Source organism: Lissotriton vulgaris, chromosome 8, assembly GCF_964263255.1.
Source record: "Lissotriton vulgaris chromosome 8, aLisVul1.2, whole genome shotgun sequence".
NCBI lineage: Eukaryota > Metazoa > Chordata > Amphibia > Caudata > Salamandridae > Lissotriton > Lissotriton vulgaris.
The window spans coordinates 742,250,894-742,274,528 of record NC_141696.1 but is presented as its reverse complement, the minus strand read 5'-3'; the positions used below and the strand labels follow the sequence as shown (position 1 = coordinate 742,274,528).

General features: G+C 47.6%; 1 protein-coding gene across 1 annotated transcript in view; it reads right to left on the bottom strand.

The window, feature by feature from the left end:
• UGGT2 (UDP-glucose glycoprotein glucosyltransferase 2) overlaps positions 1-23,635 on the bottom strand; it is a 1,432,652-nt gene that overhangs the window by 103,236 nt on the left and 1,305,781 nt on the right. Inside the window, exon 35 of the mRNA XM_086936163.1 lies at positions 19,005-19,165. Within this exon, the coding sequence (XP_086792289.1) occupies positions 19,005-19,165 (161 nt within the window). The remainder of the gene's footprint in view (positions 1-19,004; positions 19,166-23,635) is intronic.

Here is a 23,635-nt window from a genome sequence, read left to right as displayed (position 1 = left end):
GGAGGGAGTAGCCCCTTCGGACGATTTGCAGCACCCACCTGTCCGACGTGACAGTGCGCCAGTGGGAGTGGTGATGGCGAACCCTGCCCCACCCCCGGCGTCACATGGGTCGAAAAGCACGGACTAGGAGGGTTTTGAGGCATATGCTGTGGGGGAGGGAGTGGACTGGCCTCGCCGTTGTCCCCGACCACCTCCACTGCAATTTCCACGGCCGCCACCACGCTGGATGTTAGTCTGCGGTTCGTGGCTGGCAGCACGTGTGGGGCCGACCCTTCCTTGGCCACGAAAGGAGCGAAAGGCACCCGTTTGTTGGCGTGGGGCCGAAAGGCCCAAGGACTTGGCCGTAGCCATGGAGTCCTTAAAGCGCTCAAGCGCATGGTCTGCCTTGTCGCCAAAAAGGCGACGGCCATCAAACGGCATGTCCATCAGTGTGTTCTGGACATCGGCCGAAATGTTGGCGGACCTCAACCAGGTGTGGCGACGAATCGCCACTGTCGTTGCCATCGTTCTGCCTAGTGAGTCGGTGGTATCCAGTCCACATCGGATAGAATATTTTGCTGCATCCCGGCCTTCCACAAGGGCTTCAGAAAAGGGGGTGGTGATGAACAGAGTGACTGAATTAAGCAGACCACTCTTACCCAGTCCAAAGATCAGGGCTTGATCCATCACCGTTATTTATCTCACTGCACCATCCCAGCTCAGAACCTGGCTATATGCAAATCAGTCTGTCCCTGGCCCAGTGCATCATGGGAACAGGGCAGACTAAACTACCAAGCCAATTCTTCACCAGAAAGGAGACAAGCTACCGGGGACCGGTTTCTGGCATTTCAGCCGTCTTCGGCCCGGCTTGCTTGAATCCTGATGGTGCAGTGAGAAAGGGACTCATCATGTCTGAGTATACCCTGCCACACCTATAGTGGCCAAAAACGATTCAGAAAAGGGGGTGGTGATGAACAGAGTGACTGAATTAAGCAGACCACTCTTACCCAGTCCAAAGATCAGGGCTTGATCCATCACCGTTATTTATCTCACTGCACCATCCCAGCTCAGAACCTGGCTATATGCAAATCAGTCTGTCCCTGGCCCAGTGCATCATGGGAACAGGGCAGACTAAACTACCAAGCCAATTCTTCACCAGAAAGGAGACAAGCTACCGGGGACCGGTTTCTGGCATTTCAGCCGTCTTCGGCCCGGCTTGCTTGAATCCTGATGGTGCAGTGAGAAAGGGACCCACAAGGGCTTGGCGTGTTTTGCCCGTACATACCAACGGACACTCTGGCAGCAATTCCGCGACCGTGTCCCTCAGAGAGTGGGTGTAGCGGCCCAAAAAGCATGCAGTGTTGGAAGACTGCAGTCCCAGACTAAGGGAGGAGAATACCTTCTTGCCGTACTGCTCATACCTCTTGGATTCCCTGTCTGGCGGAGCCGACGGGAATGTGGTCTGGGAATTTAAAGCCTGGATGACCAGGCTCTCGGGGGTAGGGTGGGTGGACAGGAAACATGGATCGCCCGGGGCCGGGCGGTGGCGTCTGGCCACGTTCCTATTTACGGGCGAACCCGTAGGGGACCTAGACCAAGTCCCCAAAAGAACGGCAGTCAAGGCCTCATTAAACGGCAGCAGAGGCTCGGCCGAGCTTGACTGCAGTTTAAGGACCTCAGTGAGGAGGTTAGTCCTCATGGCCGCGATGGGGAGCTCAAGGCCCAAGGCCTTGGCTGCACACATCAACACCACACTGTATGTTGCCCCCTCCTCCGTAGCCACGGTAGGAGACGAGACAAAGCCAGTGTCTGGTGAGGTGTCCAGACCACTGGCATCCCCAAGTCCACATGTCCAGTCCTCTTGAGACTGACACTCTCGGGTCAGAGGGTCCTCAGACCCCTCCCAATACTCCTCTTCACCCATCCCCTGATAATCAGGGTTGTCAAACGATGAGGCCGGTTCATAGAAGCTAAACTCCCCAAGCGGCGTAGAAAGCGGCGCCCAGCGGCGCCGTTCCGACGCCGGAACCGGAGCAAGGGAGGTATCGGGGACGGCGCCGGAGGTGACACCTGAGGGGCCGGTGAGGTTGTTAGGTCAACCGGCGACGACCCGGATCCCGAAGCGGATCCAGTGGAGCCCTGCGGCGCCGGGCCCGAAGGCGGCGTCGGGCCGAAGCAACTGACGGCGTCGGCCCGAAGCCCCGGCCCACTAGGGGCCCCAGACGGGTCCGCTGGGCCCGAAGGCGACGCGGAACCCATCGGGGAAGAGAGGTTCCTCATGGCCATGAGGAAGCGCTCGATCTCCCCCGGCGTCGCGTCCTGCCCAGGGACCGGAGGGTGTGGAGCAGGCCGCGACGCCCGCGACTCCGACGGAGCCGCGTGGGCGGTGTCACCCGAACCCCTGGCAGCGTCGCGCGAGCGTCGGGGTAGTCAGAAGAATGATGACGTCTCTTGGACTTCTTGTGCTTACCTGACGACGACTTCGACAAGGAGGAGTGATGCCGACTCTCGGAGGTGTGATGGCTCCGACCCCGCGACCTGTCCCTCGACCTCCTGTGGGACCGGGACCTCTCGCGGCGCGGGGCCGACTGCCGGAGTTCGAGTCGTTTGCGGGACCTCTCCCGCTAGCTTTCGCAGTCAGGGCCCAGCTGTCGAGGCAGGTCATGTCGTCGTGGTCGACGCCGAGACAGTGGAGACACCGACGGAGAGGGTCGGTGACCGACATTAGTCGGTCGCAATCCGCACAAGGCTTGAAACCAGGCATCCCTATCGGCACTGTCCGGAGTCGCAAGACTCAAGAAAAATGATCAAAGGGATCAAAAAAGTCTAGTCAAAAAGTGACTAAAGTACTGCTTTTTCCAGATCTGCGCTTGCTGGCGCGAAAAAAAGAAGAACTGACGTCAGCACGCGGAGGCGTCGTCTAAGTACTCCGACGACGTCATCACGGCGCCTACGACGGACGCGGAGCCGCAGACGACACCTACCGACGCGCACGGGTACTGCTACGCAAACATTTCTGGATCCAGTCTCACGCCTGGGGATATTCTAAGGTAAGGAATCTATCACTAACGTGTCTCTTTCAGATGGGTGTTATTTTTTCAACATGAATAAAGCAGAGGCTAAGTCTATCAAGAATTATGTGTCATCTATAAAGAAATTGGCTATTAGCTGCAAACTTGGGCCCAACATTTTGAATTGATAAAAGATTAATAATACACGCAAATAATGAGTATCCAAGCAAGACTGTGTGTTTATGGGGATTCACAACTTGCTTATGCCATTCTAGTTCATAAGGTGGACATTACCAATAAATTTGTTAAAAGGACCAGTATGAATGATGGTCCTGGGCTTAGAGATGTGGTAAGTAGAATAAAAACCTAGAAAGAATTTTTATAGGAGAAAGGGTCCGTAGGTCAGGTCATGGACTGTCCAGGTCGTAAGAAGGAAGATAGGTGAAAAAAGAATATAAGGAATCTACTAAGGAAGAGCCAGGCCATGGCACATGCTACAGATGTGGTAGAGAGGAGCATCTTGTGTTTGATAACAATTCCCCTACTATTAATCAGGATTGTTCTGCTTGTGGCACAAAGAGACACGATGTGAGGGTATGCAGCAAGAGTAGTCGAGGGAATCTGGTAAAATTAGTAAATGAGTTTAGAGCCAATTCGGATTCAGAATCAGGTTGCCATAGCTAAGATACTCCATATGGAAGAGCGGAATTCACCTCTCAAAGGGAGTAGCTACGGTACTCCTCGACTCTTATGACAAAGACATTTGGGGTTCTTCTGATGGATCTCTTTGTGGATTCATACACCTGTTAAATCCCTCAGTTCTTCTCACTGGTGATGGGATTAAGCTCCATCGGAAGTGATGCTCCACCAATGAGATGGGTCTGAGTAGTGAACTTAAACCAGAAAGTCCAGCAGGACCAGGTGAGCAAAATGATCCTCCCTTCAACTCGAGAATGGGTGCAGTAGTATTTGAGACAGTGTTCTTTTGGTGGCTTTTGCCCTGGTAGAATGTGCTTTAAATCCATTGTCATGGTCCTTCATGCCTAGGGCATAACACATTTTAATGAAAAGGACCATTCATCTTGATAATGTCCATTTCTGAATATCCTTTCCAACTGCAAATCTAACAAACCATTGAGCTCAATAGGGAATCTGAGGTTGTGCCACTGTGATTAAGTTGCTGCTACTGCTACTGGGGCAACTGAAAATGGTAATGGAATGGCTGTTAATTATGGAATAACTATTTGAAGGATATTCACACTATAGCATTTCAGTCTCGAGAAACCTTGAGAAAGGGGTTTTCCCTTAAACCACGTATTGGCTGTGTGCCTTTGTATCAGACATGAATAAAGAAACATTTATGGATTATTGTGATATTTTTTAATATAAGGAGCAAGAAGAAATAGAGTAATGAAGTGAAATGTGATTAACAGAAAAGTATGCCTCCTTCTGAGAGAATTTAACATATACTGCAGGTCTCACCGTGTACCTCCTGCCATCTACCTAGTAGCAATTGCTTTCAGAGTCCTTTAGAAGCCAATGTATCAGGAAGGGCTTAGGCACTTCTAAGGAAGGCATGTCTCCTCTTTCCTCACCACAACGTTTGTTGATTTCCCTCCGATATAGGGGATGCCAGCAATATACATATGCTGCCTGCAGAAAGGAACCTCTCCTCCATCTTGTACTCTGGTCCAGGCTGTGGGCTTCCAAAATGGAACCTACTGGCCTCTATGACTTGTGCAAGGGACTCTACCAAGTCTAATACACATACAAAGCATGAAATGTCGCATTCAGGTTTCATTGCGAGCAGTGGAACTTTAGATGAATAGACTTGTATACACTCAGTCATTTTTCAGAGGTAAAATGCCTGTCTTTGGAATTAACTAACAAGGTATGCTGCCACCAACACACTCAACGCATGGATCCTGCAACAGGGACGGTAGTTCTTTGACACTACGTGCTTGTACTTGGTAAGCCCTTCACGGTTTCGGACTTGGTTTAGAACCTAGCATGGTCAACAGATCGGGCCTAGGTCAATGCACGCACAAGGGATTCGTGTTAGGCATGACCAAAAAATCAAAAACCAAGATCCCATGTATGCAGTTTGGGCATGTAGGCTAGTGGACTGTACATCATGCAGGGGGATTTCCGTCCCCACGGCAGGCATATGAAGAAAGGCCTAATGTACCAATAAATAACTCTCAACTGAGCACACAGCAGACTGTTACTTGGAGAGACACAAAACAAAATAATAGAACATCAGACAGTTTTGCCTGTAGGGTTTTGACTTGCTTTGTTCTCCTCGTCCCAGAAGACATTGTTTTTTTTTGTTGTTTTAAAAAAAATAATTTTTATTGCAGACACACAGAGATTGAAATCATTCAAACAGTATTCCGGCTGGTCATCGGTCGCAGTGCACAGTATAGTAACTATAGCAACACATGGCCATTTAGCCCACAACCCAGAGGCCGGGCGGCAGATATCGGAAGAACGCTGGAAATACAAAATCAGATGCGAGCGTGGGCCCCCAACGAGTTGTCTGTGTATCTGCTTTTCTTTTTACATGCCCCCACCCCCCAAAAAACAAAATAAATAATCTGCAAAAAAGTAACTTCTAACACACATGCCATTATCCAGGAGCATCCCCACTTTCCCAGCATCGTACCCCTCCCACCACCCTCCTGATGCAGTATCAGTGCGGCCTCAGCCAACCACTCTGTCTGCGTGCCTCCCCAATACGCTACGCATAATGTTCCCCCTGTTCCCCAAGTGCCATCCGTCTCATCAGCAGCCAACCATGGACAAGGTCGTGTGCCCTTAGAGCCCTCCATCTAGCCCGTGGTATGTACGCCACTTACTCCATATCCTACGGAATATCTTAGGGCATCCTCTTCCTTTATAGGTGACCCTTTCTGCCGCCATGTAGAGATCCAATCCATGTCTCCATTCCTCTAACTGTGGTCTGTCCGGTGCTCCCCATTTCTTGGCTATGTCCCTTTTAGCTATCACCTGCGCTAGGACTAGGAATATCAGCAGCGGGCGGGCTAGGTCCACATCGTTAGTCATTCCTAGGAGTATGAGCTTCGGGTCAGCCGGGATTTCCGCCTCCAATACCTCCCGGAGTTCAGCAGGGACCTCATCCCAGCATATCTGGATTTGTGGGCAGGACCAGACAATGTGTAGAGAATTCCCCCCGTTCTGGCCGCATCGTAAGCAACTGGAATCTGGTATCTTCCCCATCTTATGTAGGCGCACCCTATCAAAATAGGCCCTGTGCAAAATCTTAAATTGGATCAGGCGGAGGCGGGACTTGATAGCCAGCTCTCTGGGGTGCATCAAAACGACCCCCCAATCTAAGTCATCCATGTCCCCTAGTTCTCGTTCCCAGGTGGCCCGCAAACCCTCCAGCGAGTTCGGTCTGTTGTTCATAATGGTTTTAAAGGTGAGAGACAGTCGGCCCTCTAAAGGCGCATATTCGGGGAGATCGGCTAACCGCCCTCCTTCCGCCGTCCACGCATGTCTAAGTTGCAAATATTTAAAGAACCCCAGAAGACATTGTTACCCCAATGACCTGAATACACAGATGCAGAGGAAAAGCTGTGAGCAGCCAGAATTACAATCATCATTTTTTAGGAAGATCAAAACCTCTTTGTTGTTCCACTCAATCTCCATGCATGGAGGTTTAGATCTAAACTCTGCCCTGCTGTAGAGGCTATAGGTCCTCCTGAGGAAGCAACTGAAGTAGAGGGCATGTGCTCAGATAAAAAGTCGAAATATCAGACACTTCAAGCTCACTCTGGGGCTATTAGAATGAGCTGTGCCGGGGTGATGCCTGACTTGTTTCAACCCCTGGAGTATCAATGGCAGGGTAGCAAAGGCATGTAATAGCCCGAGGTACAACCAAGGGTGGTAGATGTCTCCTAAATACCCCAAAGAGGGAAAATGTAATGCATAAAATGCTGGGCACTTTCAGAGATAACACAAAGGTCGACCAGGTGCATGACCCACTATGCAAAGCTGCTGTGCACCACCTACTAGAGGAGATCTGACTTGTGGACGCTAAAATATGCCTGTTGATTTAAGAGATCCTTCTAAATAATTGACAGGGAGATCCTAAGCAAAGCCAGCGAGCACTACAGCCTCAATGTCTTCTGACAGAGGGCTAGTGACGCCCTGCCAAGCTACTTGCTATATTACCACATGGTGGTCCAGTTATCTGTCCGCTCCTGGACTGACCTCACATTGATGAAAGGCAGAAAGGCTTTGAGAGCCACTCTAGAGGCATGCAGCTCCAAAATATTTATGCTTTAGTAATGCCCCTCCTGAGACAAGAGACCTCGGATCACCACCTCATTCAGGGACCCCCACCAAACTGAGAGACTATGCACCTATCACGATAGTGACTTCCAGAGAAGGTACAGAGAAAAGTCTGCCGCAGTTTCGACTGGTATCTGTCATCCAATACTGGAGGTCCTGAGCTGTCTTGTGGGAGACACCAATCTTGCCCAAGTGTCCTCCATAGCTGGGAGCACTGCAGACGCAGGTTCCATAACGTGCCAGCATGTGTTACTGAGCAGGGGGTACCAGCAGGATGCAAGATCCTAACAGGGCTATGAGCCTCAGAACCATCAAGAATGGTACAGTAGCTCTCGTCCAAAACATCAGGATAATAGCCGGAATTCACCCAGATTCACTGTGGATGTTAAAACCTTTGAAGAAGACCATGTCTGAGATGGCCCTGATGAAGAACAGTTACTGTGAAGACTGTAGATTATACTTGGGTGTGTTGATTACATACCCAGGGTGGCAAACAACAACATAATTTTCTTCATGTGGTCTGAGACTAGATGAGCAAAACCACTTTCACTAACCAGTCGTGGTATCGGAACATAGGCATTCAGGATGTGTGACATGACCTTCGTAAAAATTCAAGGGGGTGACGTATTGCTGAAATGGAATACAGTGACCTGGAAATGGTAGGATCCCACCACAAAGCGGAGATACTTTCTGTTGGACTGCAGGATTGGCACATGAAATTATGCTTCCTGCGGACCATGGACACCATCTAATCCCACGGATCCCAGGCCTGCAGAACCTGCCGCAGGGCCTTCATTTTCAACTTCTTCTTGAAGAAAGAATGCAGAATTCTGAGGTTTAAGATTGATCTCAAGCCCCAGTCCTTCTTGGGGACAAGCAACAAGCTATTCCTGTCTCTGTCTTGGGTACAGGCTTCACAGCCCCACTGGGGCCAACATCAGCACTTCCTTGGAAAGGATACTGGTGTGGTCTTCGACAACCAAATGAAAACATGAAGAGAGTGAGTGGGGGTGTCTGGAAAGAGAAGAGTGTAATCAACTTGGACAGGTGAGGTCTGAAAGTGTTCACCTGCCAGTGGGGTAGGGACTACATTTTCTAGCTTCTTCCCTGTTTCACAAGCCCATTTGAGGAAAAAGTAAAGGGGTATCTGCTGGCCAGTGATGAAAAGGAAGAGGATTAACTCACCTGTAGACCATAACACACCTTCTGCTCTAGCACCATAAAAAGCCTGTGTACATTGCCAATCCCAAGAAGTGAGCTGCATCTCTTTTACTTTTGAAACACTCCAGAGTTACACAAGCCATCTTTTACAAGAAATCAAACCCTATCAAAGGGCATATCCATCACTGGAACCTGGAAGTCTCTAGAAAATCAAGAGAAGTGCATCCAGATCTGTCACTTTTTGAGGAAGCTGGTGCTCCCTGCACAAGCAAATGAGTCTTTCATGTATGGGCTAAATCATAATATCGGACCCTTTCTGTGAAGCATTACGTATAAATCTTCAGGTGCAGCAAGAAGAACCTCACTTGCCATGTCCCTGGGAGCATGACTGTTTCGAACCAAAAGGCAGAAGACATTCAGAAAAGGCACTGCCAGAATAAATGAAGAACTTTATGTTTCGACAAACACCTAGTGTCACCATGAGTCGATCAGGCTGCCTAGCAAGGGTGTGGTTCACCGCCTGTGTATAGGAAGGTGTAAACCAGAGTGACATAATCAGGTCAACCAGAGCCTCATGTTATGGCATCAGAGGCTCTGAAGTAGAAGGTCAGGTTAAAAAGTTTCTGTAAGATTTGCCATATTCTGCTTCGCAAGAAGGGGCAGTTCTAGTTCTTCTACCACCCTCTTAACCCCAAGTGCGATAGAAGAATTTTCTTCAGTCTAAGGTTATAAAGGAGAATAAATGAGATTCGGGAGAGTTATCCAGCCCACTGGCATTCCTCAGATTGAGTTATAAATCAGCATCAGTAAAACAATGAGATAGCAAGCTATTCACCTCCTTATGGTCATCATATGTTGAGCACGTTAAAAACATTGTATTGTTTCAGAATAACACCCAAAACTGGACACCCTTCTGAGGTACTGCTCTTGTGGTAGTGGAACTGGAGGGGAGCCACACTGCTTGATTTTTTTTGTTATTGAATAGCACCATTGATCAAATCATAGCCAATGAATGATCTTAATCTGAGGTCAGAGACAAAACTGGCTCTGGAACCAGTGTGTCTGGAACCTGAAGCAGTGTCAATGAAGGCACGACTGATACACAGGGCTGGATGAACAACCCACTACTGGACGTAGAGAGGGATGACTTTGTGTGGCGTCAGTTGGTGCTGGGGAGGGCCTCCTGTAGCCAAACTTTCAGGGCATTTGTTTGGTCTGTGGGGGTCAGATGGTGCACCAGTGGGAGCCGAAATAATTTAGGATATATGTAGCAAGGCCTTGTTCAAGGCCCAAACTTGCTTCACAATCCACAATGACGTGGAAATTTGGGGTGATGTGGCTCCCTGTTTAGCATCAGGTCCGAAGTGGAAGGCAAAGTTAGTGTTTGGTTTCAGGAACACAGACTACAAGATCTCTCCCGAGAACAGGAGCATCTGGACTTTGAAAATCCATGCTTACTTTTTTGACGTATCCCTCTATTTTTCCCTATTAGGGCAATATGGAGTGGGTCTGATCTTGTGATCTGGAACAGGAGCAACCTCACATTTTATGCTAGACAATGTAAAGTTTGACTCCCTACTCCTTGATAGCTTTGTGGTGCACCAAGAAGCACTATTTGTCAAAGGACTTGTTTAGTGCAAAGACACCACAGACAGATGTGATGAAGATCTGCAATCTGGAGGAGGGACTGTAACACAATGTCTTGAGATGGTGCTTTTGTGATGGATACAAAGCGTATTTCAATAAATGACTGGTAATAGCATGCACACTCGTTAATAGAGGGGAAGGAAGCCTAAGGAGAGTAAGGTGGGTAATGCACAAGTTACTATTTGTGTAACAATACATCTGTAAGTGACATTAGTTAGTGATAAATTCCTTACCGTAGAATATCCCCAGGCATCAGACTAGATCTGGTAAGTTTTTCGTCAGCAGGGGAAAGGGATGACCTTAACCCTAGAAATCAGTTTGCAGAATGGGGAGGATGGGTAGGGCGGTAAGGAATCTATCACTAACTAATTTCTCTTACATATATAGTGGTACACAAGTAGTAACTTGTGCATCTGAAAGAGACTCGTTAGTGATAGATTCCTTACCTTAGAATAGATACCCCAGCAATACCAACCCCGGTGGTGGGTCTGCGAACAAGATTATACCAGAAAGTCACGGAGAACAGAATGGCCAAAGAAGCTGTCTCTCCGGACTTGACTGTAAAGGCAGTATTGCTTGGTAAACGAGTGCAGCGAGGCCCTCGTAGCTGCCTGACAAATATCCTGCAAGGGAACGCCGCGTCCCAAGGCTGTAGTGGCTACCGTCACCCTGGTAGAATAGCCATGCAGCCCCACAGGAGGCTCCTTCTTAGCCAATGAGTAACATGCTTTGATGCACAGAACGACCCATCGAGAGATGGTCCGTTTATGGACTGCCCAACCTTTTTTGGCACCCACTTAGCCAACAACCAACCGGAAATGTTGTGGGTGCTTTAGATAGATGAGAGTGCACATTTTGGGTCCAGACGGTGGAGCCTCTCTTCCTCTTTTGAAGGAGGCGGAAAGAAGGTGGGCAAAGTTATGGTCTGCCCAATGTGGAAGGGCGTGACAACCTTTGGCAGGAAGGAAGGACCGCCCTTAAAACCACCTTGTCCAGGTTAACCGAAAGGAAAGGAGGTTTGGAAGAAAGAGCCTGGAGCTCACTCACTCTTCTGGTAGAGGTGCAAGCTACCAGGAATGCTGTCTTGAGAGTGGGAAGACGCAAAGGACAGTTATGAATGGGCTTAAAGGGAGGGCACATCAGAAACGTCAAGACAAGGTTTAAGTCCCATTGAGGCATTATGAACGGCACAGGAGGAAACGTGTGCGTAATGCCTTTCAGGAAACGGTTAACAACTGGAGACTTAAAAAGAGAAAGCTGATCTGGAAGCCGTAGAAAGGCAGAGATGGCCGAAAGATAACCTTTGATAGTGCCCAGAGCAGAGCCCTGCTGGGCCAAAGAAAGAAGGAACAGAAGAACCTCGGAAAGAGGGGAAGAAAGGGATCCACAGCCTTCGCTGTGCACCATGCCACAAACTTGTTCCACCTGCAGGCGTATACCGTTTTAGTGAAGGGACGCCTGGCTGCCAGAATGACATCACAGATTTCGGGAGGAAGATTGAAGGCTGTCAACTGTCGCCGCTCAATCTCCACGCATGGAGGTAGAGGCTGGACCGGTTCGGGTGGAGAACTGTCCCCTGCTGCTGCGACAGAAGATCCTCCCGAAGAGGCAGTCGGATCGTGGGATCGATCGCTTGGTTGAGTAGCTCCGGACGGATATCAGTATATTTGTGCCCAATCTGGAGCCACAAGGATGACTTGGGCCCGGTCGCACCGAATCTTCTTCAACACTCTGAACAGAAGTGTTATAGGCAGAAAAGTGTACAACAGACCGCAACTCCACTCAGACGAAAAGAGTCATCGAGCGAGTGGCACCTTGGAAATTCCAACGCGCAGAACTGATAACATTGCTTGTTCTCTTTGGTGGTGAATAGATCTAACCAAGGCTCTCTGGTAGAGGTGCAAGCTACCAGGAATGCTGTCTTGAGAGTGGGAAGATGCAAAGGACAGTTATGAATGGGCTTAAAGGGAGGGCACATCAGATACGTCAAGACAAGGTTTAAGTCCCATTGAGGCATTATGAACGGCACAGGAGGAAACGTGTGCGTAATGCCTTTCAGGAAACGGTTAACAACTGGAGACTTAAAAAGAGAAAGCTGATCTAGAAGCCGTAGAAAGGCAGAGATGGCCGAAAGATAACCTTTGATAGTGCCCAGAGCAGAGCCCTGCTGGGCCAAAGAAAGAAGGAACAGATGAACCTCGGAAAGAGGGGAAGAAAGGGATCCACAGCCTTCGCTGTGCACCATGCCACAAACTTGTTCCACCTGCAGGCGTATACCGTTTTAGTGAAGGGACGCCTGGCTGCCAGAATGACATCACAGATTTCGGGAGGAAGATTGAAGGCTGTCAACTGTCGCCGCTCAATCTCCACGCATGGAGGTAGAGGCTGGACCGGTTCGGGTGGAGAACTGTCCCCTGCTGCTGCGACAGAAGATCCTCCCGAAGAGGCAGTCGGATCGTGGGATCGATCGCTTGGTTAAGTAGCTCCGGACGGATATCAGTATCTTTGTGCCCAATCTGGAGCCACAAGGATGATTTGGGCCCGGTCGCACCGAATCTTCTTCAGCACTCTGAACAGAAGTGTTATAGGCGGAAAAGTGTACAACAGACCGCAACTCCACTCAGACGAAAAGAGTCATCGAGCGAGTGGCACCTTGGAAATTCCAACGCGCAGAACTGATGACATTGCTTGTTCTCTTTGGTGGTGAATAGATCTAACCAAGGCTCTCCCCACTGCAGAAAGAGACCTTGCTCCACTTCCGAGTTCAGACGCCATTCATGATCCATCAAGCACCGGCAGCTGAGTTCGTCCGCCCTAGCGTTCAGAGAACCTTCCAGGTGTTGAACCACCAAGGAGATGCCTTGATGTTCCAGCAATGTCCAGAAGCGGAAAGCCTCCTGACATAGGGTCCAAGACCCCACCCGACCTGTTTGTTGCAGTACCACATGGCGGTGGTGTTGTCCATGAACACCAGCACTACACTTCCCCGGACAGAGGGTAGGAATGCTTTCAGTGCAAGTCGGATCGCCCGAAGCTCCAAAACGTTGATATGGATATCTGATCTCCACCTCTCCCATGTGGCAGCCCCATCCCAGGAGGGATGCATCTGTCACCACTGTGTGCTCCCGTTGGGGAAGGGAGAGGGATCTGCCACTGACCCAATCGCGAGTGATTAACCACCACTGCAGTTGTCGTGCAGTGAGATCTGGACATGATCGGACAGGTTGCCCTGATGCTGTGCCCACTGGAACTTCAGGGCCCACTGCAGAGCCCGCATATGCCATCTGGCATGTTGCACTAGCTGGATGTAGAAGGCCATTAGACCCAGGAGCCGAAGGGTCATCCTGACTGAAACCCGGTACAGAGGCTGAAAGATCGGAATCATAGCCTGAATATCCCAGACTCGCTCCTCGGGAGGATAAACCCGAAACCGAGTCAAATCCAGAACCGCCCCAATGAAGGGAAGCTTCTGAGAGCGAATCAGGTGCGACTTCGGCACGTTAATGGAGAACCCCAGCAAATGCAGGAGGTCGGCCGTAGTCTGAAGGTGGGTAACAACTGCTTGGGGCGAGCCCGCCTTCAACAACCAGTTGTCGAGGTAGGGGAAGACTGACACCCTTGACATGCGCAGGTGAGCTGCAACCACCGCCACCACTTTCGTGAACAACCGAGGAGCGCTGGTAAGGCTGAAAGGGAGCACGGCAAACTGAAAATGAGCCTGGCCTACCGTGAACCGTAGGTAACGCTGGTGGGCCTGCAGGACGGGGATGTGAAAATATGCGTCCTGCAACTCCAACGCTACAATCCAGTCTCCATGGTCGAGGGCAGCCAGGACCTGAGCCAGAGTCAACATCTTGAACTTCTCCTTCCGGAGGAAGCGATTGACGTTCCTGAGGTCTAAGATGGGGCACAAGCCCCCCTTGTCCTTCTTGGGGACCAGAAAGTAGTGGGAATATCAACCACGTCCTACTTCTGGCCTAGGAACGCGTTCGATGGCACCCTTGGCCAAGAGGGCCATAACTTCCTGTTGGAGAAGCGCAAAGTGATCCCCCAACATTCGGTGGAACTGAGGTGGCATGGCTGGTGGGTAGACTCGAAGGGGAGGGAGTAACCCTCTGGACGAGTTGCAGCACCCACTTGTCGGAAGTGACAGAACGCCAGTGAGGAAGGTGATGTCGAATCCTGCCGCCCACTGGTGTGGGGTGCACTCCAAAGCTCAAACTAGGAAGGCTTTGAGGTGGATGCTGCAGGATTGGAGGTGGACTGACCCTCACGCTGGCCACCTGTGTCGCCGCGGCGGCCTCCACGCCCATGGCAGCGCTGAGTTTGGTTCTCCGCAGCTTCTGACTGACCGAGTGGGCCGGGGCGACCCTTCCATGGCCATGAAAGAAATGAAAAGTAGACGTGGCCGGGCGCGTGGAGGAGAGACCTAAAGACTTGGACGTAGCCCGAGAGTCCTTAAAACACTCCAGCGCACTGTCGGCTTTATCGCCAAACAGGCGAGTGCCATAAAAGGGCATGTCCATGAGTGAGCTTTGGACGTCTGTAGATCTCCACCAGGCATGGCAACGAAGCGCCACAGTCTTAGAATTTGCCCCTCGGCAACAGCTTGGGACAGCACAGCTTGGATCTCTTCAGGACACTCAGGCAACACCTGTGCAACTGTATCCCACACGGCTTGGAAATAGTGGCCCAATAGGCATGCCTTGTTCACCGGCCGCAGCCCTAAGCTGGCCGAAGAGAACAACTGCTTGCCGAACTGCTCCAGCTTCTTAGAGTCCTTATCCGGCGGAGCCGTGGGAAAGGCACTCTGGGAAGTCGAGGCTTGGATGACCAGGCTCTTGGGCGTAGGATGAGTGGTCAGAAAGGCACGGTCACCCGGCGCCGGGCAATGACGCCTAGCGACGTTCTTATCCACAGGGGCCCTGTGGCTGGCCGCTACCATGTGCCCAGTTAGACGTCAGTGAGGGCGTCATTAAATGGCAGCAGGGGCTCCGACGAAGTGGACGCTGTCTGGAGCACCTCAGTGAGGAGATTAGTTTTTAGGGCCACCATAGGGAGATCAAGGTTGAGGACCTCAGCTGCCCAACAGAGCACCACTGTGTAAGAAAAGTCCTCCTCCATAGTAGGCGGGGGAGAGGCAAACCCTGGGTCAGAGGAGGCATCCAGGCCGCCCGCCTCCTAAAAGTTGTCCATCCAGTCCTACCCTGAGTGACACTGACGAGCGAAAGGGTCCTCGGACCCCTCCCAGTCGTCCTCCACCTCCACCGTGTGTGGTACAGACCGCGGTAGCAAGCCATTGACTGGGGAAGGAACAAACGGCGCCGGGCGGGGCGGAACCGGCGCCGTGTCCCAATGCGGATCACAGGTAGGGACAAAAATGTCCTGGAACAGGGGCAAGGGTGGAACAAATGGTATCCACTGCAGCGCCGGAGGCGGAGCCGAGGATGGCGCTGGGGCCGGAGCCGGCAGCATGGGACTTTGTGTTGCAGTGGCCGGAGCCAGCGGCGTAGAATCCGGAGCCGCCGGGCCCGGAGCCGCCGTGGCACCAACAAGTCGACAGGATCCTGACAGGGGACCGGGGGGCCCAAGGGCACGCCGGCGGGAGCCCGGGGCCTAAACAGGCGGTCCATGGTAGCAAGAAAATCTTGCACCTGTGCAGGAGTCGCCGACGGACCAGGATAAGGTGGGTAGGCCGTGGGATTTCTGGGCTCCGAAGGAGCCACAGGGGCAGAACCCCTGTCCTCCTCGTCCGCATCCGGGGACCGACGGGGGGGATGTTGGAGAGCGACAATGCTTCTTCAGCTTCTTTTTGTATCGTCTCTTACCCGAATCCGAGGGTGAAGACTTGGAGCCCGAGGAGCGATGATGGTGGCCCCGCGAGCGTTCTCTGGAGCGACCCCTGCACCGTGAACAGCGCTGGGACGAGTGCCGGACCTCAAGCAGCTTCCATGGCCAGACAGTTCATACAGGACCGAGAGTCATGGTTGCTCTTCAGGCAGTAGAGACAGACGTCTTGGGGGTCCGCCACCGGCATATTGGGTCTGCAGGCCCCACAAGACTTAAAACCAGGCATCCCTACGTGCACCAGAGTAGACTTACAGGAAACAAAAGTCTCAAAAATATTGTCAAAAAGTGACTGAGTTACGTGCTCTAACCGGATCTGCTCTTAAAGGTGCGGAAAAAAAGAACTGACCTCAGTGCGCATGGGTTGTGCCTAAGTAGTCTCCATGACGTCATCTCGACGCTTACGACGCCAGCGACGGACACGGAGCCGAACAACGCAACCTACCGACACACAGGAGTACTGCTGACAAAAAACTTTCCGGATCCAGTCTGATGCCTTGGGATATTCTAAGGTAAGGAATCTATCACTAACGTGTCTCTTTCAGATATGAAGACTTACCATAAAATACTGGTTGTGATGAATTTGAATAAATGGTTAAAACATAAATATTTGCCCAACTACTCAGAAGGACTTAGTTAATCATCAGGCACATTTGGAAGCTGCCTCTTTAAACTTGTGAAACGCAAGGATGTTAAGATAACCAGAGATGCTGATGGTTGTTGAAAACAGAAAACTAACAAAACAAATTAAGTAATGGAACGGAGAAAGGTATGTAGCACACTATGCATTAACAACATTATGTAAGTGATCTTCTGTTAAGTTTTGTGCTTCGTCATATCTTTTTTTCTGTAGATGTTATACATTGCCCCTGCAGAAGTGCAAATGGTGCGAGAAATGCTTTGGTGTTGTCCTACAGTGACATAAAAAACATAACATATCAAAAGAGCTTCAGATGATTCAAACATAATGAATAACTAATCTTCATTTATTTGAGTGGAAGCAACATTGATTTAAGTCTGTGAACAAAACACAAGTAAGCATGAGCCAATTTTTTTAAATGAGTTTAAAAAATGAAACTAAACATAGAAGAAATTCAAGCTTTATTCTATGAAACGCATACAAGATCTTGAAATGGTGATAATTGTAGCCTGATAGCTCGCAGGTGCAGGATGTAACACTGTGTAGAAGCCATTTTGAATCCCTGCAAACTTTGCAAAAGTTCTGTACTAATGTTTTATGTAAAGAAACAAAATTGGTAGGAGGGAGCTGATGTTAGTGCATAGCGGTGGTGCTTGTGTGTCTTGTTCAGAAGCTGGACAGAGTCACCACATGTAAGACACTTAAAACTTGCATGCATTTTATAATGGGATATCTTTTTTCTCATGGCACATTTATTTCATTATTAATAATTTCTACATCCAATGTTTTTTTTTTACTTTGCATCATTATTCTCACTCCACTTTTTATCTTTTTAATTAACTTGCAATTAACCTTTATGTTGTTTTTGTTGTTTGTTGCATATATACCACATGCATTATCTATAAAAAGATCTTGATACTTCTGCCAATCTACCAAGGTTAGGCCGGTGTTCTTCATAGAAACCAGTCTATCTTTGTTTAGAATAACCTAACCCTGAATTATAAAGACATGAATTAGAAGCCAGGAAACTCCATTGAGAAAGAATAGCTCAGTCGCAAGGTTTCAGACCCACCAAAGGCTTCAACTGTGGGATAAGTGAGGGAATGACAACTACTTTAGGAAGAAATTTCACTCATGGCACCTTAAGAACTGGATTCACCTTTTGAGAGAGAAGCGGAGTATTCAACCTAGGTCAGGGATCTCAAAAAGAGGATCCCATTGTGAGAAATAAGATCATATTATACAGTGTGCACAGGCGGTGCAGGGCTACTTTCACACCTCTGCCTTTGGTACACAATAAGACCCAGATATGAATTCTGCCAGAATATAATACAGAAATAGCTGGTTCTGTATTAACATTACTAGTGGGGAGAGGATGCAGCCTTATGGCTAGAGGGGTCGACCTCGAAGCTGAGGAGCCGGTTCGAGTCTCGGCAAAGACGCTCAACATTCTGTGATTCTGGGCAAATCACTTAATCTCCCCATGCCTACAAAAATGAATGTGTCCATCTGAAACTAAAGTGTCCATCTGTAACGACGGAACTGGTGCTCATGTAAAGCGCTCTCATACCTGAAATCTTTGGGTCGAGTTCGCACTATATAAAACAAAAAAAAAGTCACTTCCACAATATTTAGATATTGTCCAGATTCTGGTGAATAATCAACACAGTTGACAAGAGTTCTTTTCTTGCACAATTAAACAGTAGACTGATAGAGAGGCATGCAGTAATACCTTTGCAGCTGTTGGTAATTACCAGCCATGTCTGTAACATTCAGGGAGAGAGAAACATTTATGGTAATCCAACTACCAAACATGTTTTACTTTCAGGAGCATTACCTGAATGTTTAACATGACCCAATACATTGGCAAATTAAAGAATGGATTGAAAATATAAAACTTTCAGGAAAACTGGAGGAAAAGATTCACCAGGCTTAAAGAGAATTTAAATAATATGTTGAATGTAATGAAACATAAATCGTACTGCTGATAAATACAAATAACAAGCTAAGAACTAAAGGGGAGGGGGTTGAAATAAAAGTCCAGTTTCTAAAAGATCCGGAAAATCAATAAGAATAAAAACACTTAAAAAGCTGTGCAGAATGAAGAATACAATTTGTGAACTAAAAAAGGAAGGTTAGCAGACAGAAAGTAACAAAACACAGAAATATAAAAGCTTGTGATAAGAATTTGAAAACAAATTTTAAAAAAACATAACTCGACTGAAAAGCATACACACAGTAAATATACAAAGATAAGGAAGTGAATGGAAAATCTGAAATACCAAGAAGTATTCCAGTGATTCGATTAACACATTTTTTAATACTTTCAAACTAAAGCCAGTACAGGTATCACAGAATATCACTCCAAAGTTGATTCATACACAGAGGATATCTTTTGTTACCTTATGTGATACTTCCTATGACCCAGATGCATTTGCCAATATCCAGATTTCCAGAAACGGTAGCCGTCCATTTCTTTACGACTCTCACAAAAAGGAGTGTACCCGTAGGGAGCCCCACCTAGATCAAAGTCCCTGAGAGCTTTGAGGTCAGTTCGTACGATCTAAGGATCACAAAGAGAGAGAGAGAGAGTTATACACTTTTTTAATAAATAGCAAATACAAAAATTATGTGTTCTTGGACGAAACAAATGGCATTTGTCTTGTTCAGTGAGATGGGGATCGTTCAATCGCAACAGAAAGTGGCATACCACACATATGGTAGTATACATCGATTTTTCCATGAAAGTTAATGCCATGGTGTAATTTCCACGTTCACAATCTGCTTAGCCTCCACCCTTATAAACTAGCTACAAGAGGTACATGATGCTTCGCTGTAGACATATCCAACAGCCTATCCAGGAGGGTGTACGCTACCAGAGTGCACAAGAGTGAGTAGCAGTTGCAAATCAAAGGTGAAGAACAGGCTTGAGAGCCATTCTTCATGGGTCAACACATGAACAGTTTACATTTTTGTTCCTTTCAGGATCAAATTAAGGGGAGCTACAAGATAAAAGTCATCAAATTACAGGTGACGAGAAACATCAAGATGGCCCCCATATATCTGTGGAGGGATAGCCATGACACAAGCACTAAATGATTTGCTGGCCACATAGAAATGGCAACATAAGGAATCCCCTGAAAGACCAGGGCTGTGAATCAGACGACCCCGCCCTTAGGATAGAGGATGAGGAGCAGACAAATTACGCAGTGTGGGAGCACGGGCATGCGTTTAAGCAGTGCCAGACAGCAGATACAAGAAGGGGCATATACCTATTCCTCCATCCGGTCAATGCTCACATGAACCAGGATTGACTATTCTAAAGCAGAATGAAAAACAAAGAATCTGAGGCTGTAGCACATACAAGAAAAGCACAGAAAAAAATACTGCAACTCTGCCCCAGAAGCACGCTTGACGAGAGGTCCCTACCAATCGACAAAAGAGATAAAAGGCAAAGAGTCCAGAAGGTATAGCAAGCCTGGCAACAAGCCAATGTTCTCTGGCTCTGAACATGAAAGTGTCCAAATCTAGAGTGTGGCTATAATTGAGTTTTGAGCAAAAGTGAGATGGAAAAATGTGCTGGTATAATAAGGATGTTTGGGTGTCTGCTAATATTGGCTTGAAACACCACTACAAGACAAATTACTATCAAGAGATTGATATACAGGACCTCCTCTCAAATGCCCAACAAAAGCCAACAAGTGTTGCCAGAGAAGAGAAACAAAGTGGACGGAAGGCAAACATGACAAATACAAAGTACGGATTCTTCCCTGATGATGGAAAAAAGTATTACATATGAAGTTGTGAGAGAGATCATAAGATGATACTTGATAAAAACAGTTCAGTGTAATACTCCTTTTTTTCGGTAAAATACCTAAAACGAGGCAAACAAGAAAAAACAGAGAGAAAACTGTATGACAAGAATGATACAATTAAAATATTAAAAATAAAGTTTGTGATCTAAAACAGTGAAAATGTGAAAAGAAGTTATCACAGAACAACAACCTCTTACACAGTATTGATACAATACACATAAAATCCAGGTTCATTTGGTGGTTTGGAAACTGCTCCAAATTATCTCCTGACATACCACATGCTCAGTAGGTATCTTGAAACTGCAAACACCAAGGGGGCAGTCAAGGCAGTCTGCAATATTCTGCAATCCTCCATGTGCCTTGGCGTCTACATGTTGGGATTATCCTCCTGGCCCTTGCCTTGCTATAAGCCGGACAAAAAAACAACATAAAGGCCACCGATTCCTTTTCATTTTCACAGGATGGGCAACCCATAGTAGCTGAATAGGCTGACTTTCACCATCTTGAGGTATAAATGCAAAGTGGCAAAGTTCCAAATCTGAAGTGCAAGTTAAGTTTCCTAACCAAATTTAGGTTGATTTCATCTACAAATGGTTCCGTACAATAAGGATCCTTGGACATTACAAAAAGACCAGTTAACGTACCTGGTGTCGATGATGTTAAGAGCTTGTTTAGCCTGTAATTTCTAAATTGTGCTTTCAATTCCTTTACTGGAGCAGAGAGACATCTTCCCTCAGGATCTATCTAGAAATGAGCTAGACCCAGATCGAAAAGTGTGTTTCTAATGTATCTAATCCGGGGGAAATCAACTGCAGAAGGATGTCTGAGGATTTCCTCAAGGCCACTGCGATAAGATGTCAATTCGGGTGAGGCACAGAGCCTCTTCCCGAAAATTATTGGTTTGATTGCGCTTTTTCCATGACTGGTCTAAGGCATCAAGCCTTAAAGGAGTCAGAGCGGTGCTGGCAGGTAGGCACAACACCTGCCTCACCACTTCTAGAGTTTTAAAATGTTTATCACCTCACAGCTCTGTGCCATATAAGGCCACCCCCAAAGCCTGATAGGAGTAGAGTTGTAGAACGGGAACGAACAGTATATAATAAAGAGCCCGATATATCTTTAACAATCCTCCTACTTGTTGTTCCAGTTTTAATCTCTGCTTTGAGACATTTTGAGCCCATTCCAACTTTGCAACAAGAGTAACTCGTAAAAATTCAAACAAATGTACCTGCTTAAGTGGTACCCCATTCAATGTTGGATTCAATCGGGTCAAGTTGCATGAGTTGAAGACCATGTACTTGGTTTTGGACATATTAATTTCCAACCCCCTGTCAAGAAAAAAGCTGCAAAACTGGTTCATCATTCTCTGGATTCCCTTGGGTGATTTGGTTAAGAGGAGATTGTTGTCAGCAGACATGAGGGCTGGCTAATTTAGAAGCATCATTATAACATTCAAGTGTCTTACTAAGCCATTAAGAACCAATGTAATCGGATTGGGCCAGCACACAGCCCATCATACTCCTCTACTGATAGGAAATGGTTTAGTCAGTTTGCATACCATCCCACATTGAACCTGGGCATAATTAGTTTCGTGCAATCTCTCTATAATTCTACCTAGATATTGGAGACACCCATCTCTGATAACACTTTCCAAAGAGTTGCCGTCTGGACCAGACTGAAAGCTGCTCAGATCAACGAACACAGCATGTAATCTACCATTACCAAATACAAACCTCTTCCAGTAAATCATCTGTAGCCTAAATATTTGGTCAATAGTAGATGTACTGGAATGGACGCCTGCTTGAAAGGGACATAAAACATCATGATCATCAAGCCATTGCTGAAGCCTAGAAAGAGTAACCCTGCTAAAAAGCTTCTGGGTACTATCAATTCGTCTTATAGGCCTGTAATTAGCAGGGTTCAGGAGGGATCCCTTTTTATACACAGGAAAAATGTTGTCTCTGGTCCATGAGTGTGGAATCCTTAGGCCTTTAAGAATAGCAATAAACACCAAAGTGAGGTAGGGGCCCTGAATTTTGGTCTCCGACAGGAACAGGTCCTCAGGAATTTTGTAAATGCCTGGAGCTTTATGGGGGACAACCTTCCTTATTGCTTGTTCCAGTTCTTCGCAGGTTTAAAGGGGAAACACGCCAGGACCATTAAGCTTTGTCATAGAAGAGGATGGTGGGTCCCTAGAGTTTACAAAAAAGGACCCTCCTCTCAGCTGGGTGAGTATAGCCTTGAGAAGTGGGAAATCCATACCTCGGCTGTTATATTACGATTGATTTTGGCAACCCCCTCTGCATTACCCATTGCTACAATATTCCAGAAGGTGGTATAGTTATTTCTCTAGTTACTGCCAACTGCAGCTCCAACTTCTCATGGTCCTAGTCCCTTCTTCCTTGCCTTACAATATTTTTTATAACCAGTTTTTCTGGTTTAGCCAACCAAAATTGCTTATTATACCAGGAAGGCACATCCATTCCTTTTGTTATTCTGTTTCCCAGCTTCAATACAGAAGACTATTTCAAGATCCTCAAACACCCTGTGGGGAATTTTACCTATCTCTATAAAGGAAGATACCGGATTCAAATCAAGGTCAAGATTATTGCAGGCTCCTATACTCTTCTCAGCGAAATTGTAGATGTGCCTCATGGTCATTGAATTCTACGCTTATTGTGGGATAACTGGCATCTATTTTCCAAGTGTTGAGTGAATGTAACTATAGAGATATTCAGAGTAAAACCCAGGGTAAGGCCTGGTGAATTATGGTCGCTATCTGTTCTACTGATGACGACCATATCCAAGACACAGGGCCATATTCTGACATCTACCAAAATATAATCAATTAAACTTGAGCAATTCGGTCTATAAAAGGTGGACTTTCCGTCCCTATCTGAGTTTGTTCTGCTGTTACAAGCATGAATGCCCTGATTCAGGGTTATTACGTTAATTTGTATTGGTAGGGCAGACCATTTCTTAATAGGATGAAATGTGAGGTTAGGGATAAGCCGAAAAACATATCTGTTTCTGATCGGGATGTACAACAGATAATATTTTTGGGCTCATACTGAAAAACAGAAAAAGAGAGGAAGTGGAAGGGCTATGGAGATGGCACCAAACAAACATTCCTGATAGAGTCAGGAAGAAGTCACACAATCAACCTCTCAGAAGTACAGAGACTAGCTAGAACCAAGTTGGACAATAGGTCAATGGAC